Genomic DNA, 5,060 nt, shown 5'->3' with positions numbered 1-5,060 from the left:
AAAAGAGGTACGAGAGAAATCAAACAATATAATATCATTGAAGTAAAGCACACAAGGGAATATGAAGCTTATGATCCTTTTATTATTGCACAAAATGTTAAGCAAGTGTACTATGTTGCTTATCCCTTGTGTCCAGATAAAGCTGATTGGTGGGTGGTTATTAAAACCAAACCCATGGGCCATGTGGAAGTTGAAAACGTGTTGGATGTTGCATACCAAAATGATGATTCATCAATTGTTCACCACACCGTCGATATTGAATTAGAAAATGATTTAGAGCATCCTGAACACATATTAGAAGAGGTTGATATGGAAGAAATAACAAATGAAGGGGCAAATGCAACAATTCATGAGGATGTGTTTGAGTATGATGATGAGGATGAAGATGAATATGAGGACGATGACGAGGATGATGATGATGATGAGGATGAGGATGAGGATGAGGATGAGGATGAGAATGAGGACGAGGATGAGGATGAGGACGAGGAGGATTAGTAATTACCATTGTATCTCTGTATTGATTGCTTTATAGATTTATTAATGATACAGAGAGTAATTTATTAATCTATATATCCTTGTGTGCCTTTTGTTTTAATTTCAATAACTTCAACTTCATATGTTCTCGTGTGCCTTTTGTTGGATGTTGTTTTCGATATTATTTTGTACTTGTGGTTGTGGCTTTATTTTATTTTAAAAAGTGATGAACTGCTAGATAAGCTACTGGATGATGTTTGTCTCTCATATCTTCAATATCTAACAACCTTTGACTTGAATGTTTTTGTTACTAATTAGATGACAGGTAAATGTAAGAATAAAGATATTGATAATGGCCCCAAAAAAAAAAAAAAGAAAGAAGGTATGGTTAGTAGACAACAAACAGGTATACATATAAGATCAGACAACACAGCATCTCTCCCACCAAAAGACACTCAGCCACATTGCTATTCTAGGCGGACCGTGCCTCCACGTATTAATCCTCCTTCGACCTATATGCATCCACCACTGGAATATACTCAGCCGCCCCCTCAGGTACCTTTGATGATGACCACATCAGGGAATGCTACCCCACAGGGATACAGTGTTTTGCCTCCAGAGGATAATCGACCAACGTCTAGTGTCTCTCGCACTAATACTCACAACCCTGCAGACTCACAACCATCATCATCATCTGCTTCACAACTTATGATGTCGAGTCTTCGCATTCAAGGTAATAGTTCTGAGCCTAACACTCCTACCACAAATCAGTCAGATACACCTGGTCATGACAATACACAAGTTGGCATGAGGGACATGCATAATAGACTTGTCATTGAGCCTGAAGGCTACACGTAAGTTTTTTTAAAAAAATATGGTATGTTTATTATTATATGATTTAATTCTATTTGTTTTAACTTGTAAATGTTAAAACTTTGTATTACAGTTTCAATCCAGATGATGCTGTGGGGATCATTTCTCAGACAATCAAAGAACTCTATAGAGATGCTTATCCTACATGGGGCAAGTTCCCTAGCAATCTCAAGAGACAAATATTTTTGGAGTTCAGGGTATATTCGAATTTATTTGTTTAACACTATTAAAATACTTGTCTTCATTAATACTTATCAAATAAAATAATTTATGCTTTGATTGTAGAAAAAATGTGCTTGGCGTCCGGAACATGAGGCCAAAATTTGTGCAAACTTTCACAAGAAAGCTACGCATACTCTTGCTAGTTTGTTTAATAAAGCTCGTAGAGATAATAGCAAACCTAGCTGGGTTCTACCGGAGGATTGGGCAAAATTACTCGTGCATTGGAAATATGATCCAAGATTTAAGCAGATGAGTGAGATCGGTAAAAAGGCAAGATCATCTACTAAGGGTGGTTCTCTACACACAAGTGGGGCTCAAAGTCAAGGAAGTGTGAGGAGGAAATTGGTGTGTATCATTTTTCTTTGTGTTTATATATTTTATGTATTAATATTTAATTACTCTTGATTATAACTTTATTATTTTATGTAGGAAAAGGAACTAGGAAGACCGATAACTCAAGCTGAGGCATTTAAGGCAACACACATTAGAAAGAAGAAAAATCCTGAAGATCCAGACGTGTGGGTTGAACCGCGAGCTGAAGTGACCTATGTAAGCCTCTAATTTTAAAAAATAATTACTTATTTTCTAAATTTATATTCTCATATGATAACATTCAATTTAGAATCGATATCTTCAAGCTTTGGAGGATTTACAACAAACTCTGCCGGAAGAAAATCGAGGTATGCCACTTACTCAAGAACAGGATGAGAGAGTTTGGTTAGACTTGACTTGTGGGCCGAGTAGATATGGGTATGCATATGGAATGCCGCATAAAACCTTTCGTGAATTTTCTTCTGAGTTTGAAGGCCTAAATAGTTCAAATCATGATGAATCAATGAAGAAAAATTTGGCTATGGAGAAAAAGATTGTTGAGCTATCTAGCCAAGCCGAAGAATCACGGGCTAGGGAAAGGCGGTTGGAATTACAGTTTGCGGGTCTTAAGGCTCAATTCGATGCATTACTTGCTTCAGGAGGGATTCCCCCTTGTTCTGGTGATGTCACTTTCCCTCCTCGACCTCCTCAATCTCAACCTACTCAATATCCAATGTATGGTCAACAAAGAAATATGACCCATGAGACTAGTAGTGATGAAGAAAGTGATGAAGAAAGTGATGATTATGTGGCAAACACACTACCACATTAGTGTAGTTTAGACTTGTGATAGTTAACTTATGGATCATTTTGTTAACTTTATAATTTTGTGATGGGAATTATTTGTTTTGTGAATACATGATAACGTTGGAATGTATTATATAACTTATGGATATCATGGTTTTTGTTTAATATATAATTATGTTGAAGTGAGTTGCAATTGAGTTGATAAGAGAATATTTAGTAAATGTATTGCTTCAATTGAGTTTTTGAAGCTCTTTGAGTTTGATTTGGGTACTGAATTAAAATGACAGGTGATGTGAAGCCGCAGAAATAATGATTTTCTGCCAGTTTTTTACCAGAAAAAGAGACCTCATGAGGTCTCTTTTTTGCATTAATTTTCCAGATAATTCATAATAGAGACCTCATAAGGTCTCTTTTTTGCATTAATTTTTCCAGATATTTCATAATAGAGACCTCATGAGGTCTCTAATTACCATTTTCTATTTTATAAATGCAGAAAAGAGACCTCATGAGGTCTCCAATTTGTATTAATTTTTTTAGCTACTTCATAATAGAGACCTCATCAGGTCTCTAATTAACATTTTATATTTTATAAATGCAGAAAAGAGACCTCATGAGGTCTCTATTGTGCATTATATTTTTCGTAAATTTCATTATGGAGACCTCACGAGGTCTCCAAAAATAAATGCAGAACAGAGACATCATGAGGTCTCTACTTTAAAATAATATAAAATAAAATTAAATAATATCTTAGCGACCTAATGAGGTCTCTTTATTAAAATATAAAATTAAATAATATAATAAAATTGTGACATCATGACGTCTCTATATAAAAAATATAAAATTAAATTAAATAATACAATAGTGACCTCATGAGGTCTCTTTTTTGCAAAAGATCAGATAATTTGTTGGTGACCTCGTGAGGTCTCCGTTTGGCGACCTCATGAGGTGTCTGTAAAAAAGTGACCTGCATATTACTGACCTAGCGTTGAGGTCTCTTTTTCGGTCTCTTTTTTCTGAAAAGAGACCTCGTGAGGTCTCTTTTCTAGGTCTCTTTTTGGCCTTTTTTTAGTAGTGACTTTATCTATTAAAAAAAGTAGAAATAAGTAGCAGCAGTAAAAAGGTAGCCTAGTCCTGACCTCTTATTAGTTGTTGGAAACAATCAATATTGAGAAGTAATAGTAGGAATGTGATTATCATTGATTAAAGAATATATTGCATCTATAACAACGGAGTAGGACCCTTCAAAAATGTCATTCGGTGTGTGTAGGACCTTTCAACAGTAGCGCATTTTTAGACGACCAATGCGGCTATGACAACATTTTTGGACAGTCCGACCAACTTAGAAAAAAAAGTTTAAACATCGAACATTCTATAATCACTAGAGCTCCACAAATAGAAATTAGGAAGTTCAACAGACAAAAAAATTAAGGCAAAAGTTAAAGGTTTTAGGATTGTATTGTATGCTGACCAGACGTCCATACATAGTAATTGTAAAGTTGCAACGGGTACAAATATGTACTCGTTTACCAGGCGGGCGCAGGGTGTTAGGACCGGAAATAAGCAGGTGTAACACGGAAGCTAGCAAAGCAAACCTCGAAAGACCACGAGTAAGAAGACAACGAGAAATATACCAAAAGACACAAAGATTTAACGTGGTTCAGTCAATCGACCTACGTCCACAAAGGAGATGTGCAATCCACTATAAATATGAGAGTACAAAATACAAAGGGAAACAACCTCAACCAAATCACTCAGAATACATGGGAGGTTCACACAAGTGATAATGTATCAAGCTTGTGACCCACAATTTCTCCCTCTAACCAAAACTCTCAGCCCTTAAGACTACATTGTGAATGCTAATTAAGTTAGAAGGACAATGCCTCTATTTATAGAGTCCTAAACCTTTTCCTACAAGAAAAGGATTAGTCAATCCAAAACCTTTTCTTACAAGGAAAACCTATTTATGGTAAGAAATTTAGGGCAAATAAACCCCAACAAACCTCCCCCTTGGCCTGAATTTCTGACAAAATAAATTTGTCCACCTTCTTTACTTAATCTTCAATAACTTGCTTCTCCTCTCCATAATCTCCTTTGCAAAATTTATGTCTCAACACAAAGAATCTCTCTGAAACAATTTCTCCAACAAAATCTTCATTACTGTCAAAAAGGTTACTGCTAGAACTACACCGCCAAGATGAACACATCTTTCTAACCTGGTTCAATCATCGATCATCGAACCACTAAACCTGACTTCATCATTGAATCTGGCTCTGATACCACTTTTTAGGACCGAAAATAAGAAGGTGTAAACGCGGAAGCTAGCAAAGCAAACCTCGAAAGACCACGAGTAAGAAGACAACGAGAAATATACC

The 5,060-nt window shown here is 35.8% G+C and overlaps 1 protein-coding gene across 1 annotated transcript in view; it reads left to right on the top strand.

Moving 5' to 3' along the window:
* The window catches only part of LOC107019992, an 8,030-nt gene extending 5,156 nt beyond the window's left edge, over positions 1-2,874 (top strand). Inside the window, exons 2-6 of the mRNA XM_015220342.2 lie at positions 793-1,328; positions 1,421-1,544; positions 1,633-1,914; positions 1,999-2,118; positions 2,192-2,874. Coding sequence (XP_015075828.2) covers positions 793-1,328; positions 1,421-1,544; positions 1,633-1,914; positions 1,999-2,118; positions 2,192-2,713 — 1,584 coding nt within the window. The 3' untranslated portion in view covers positions 2,714-2,874. The remainder of the gene's footprint in view (positions 1-792; positions 1,329-1,420; positions 1,545-1,632; positions 1,915-1,998; positions 2,119-2,191) is intronic.
* Positions 2,875-5,060: the final 2,186 nt, after the last annotated feature.

This window comes from Solanum pennellii, chromosome 1 (genome assembly GCF_001406875.1).
Source record: "Solanum pennellii chromosome 1, SPENNV200".
In the NCBI taxonomy this organism is placed as follows: domain Eukaryota; kingdom Viridiplantae; phylum Streptophyta; class Magnoliopsida; order Solanales; family Solanaceae; genus Solanum; species Solanum pennellii.
Note: the sequence above shows the minus strand (reverse complement) of the source record. Positions and strands in the feature narration are given on the sequence as shown.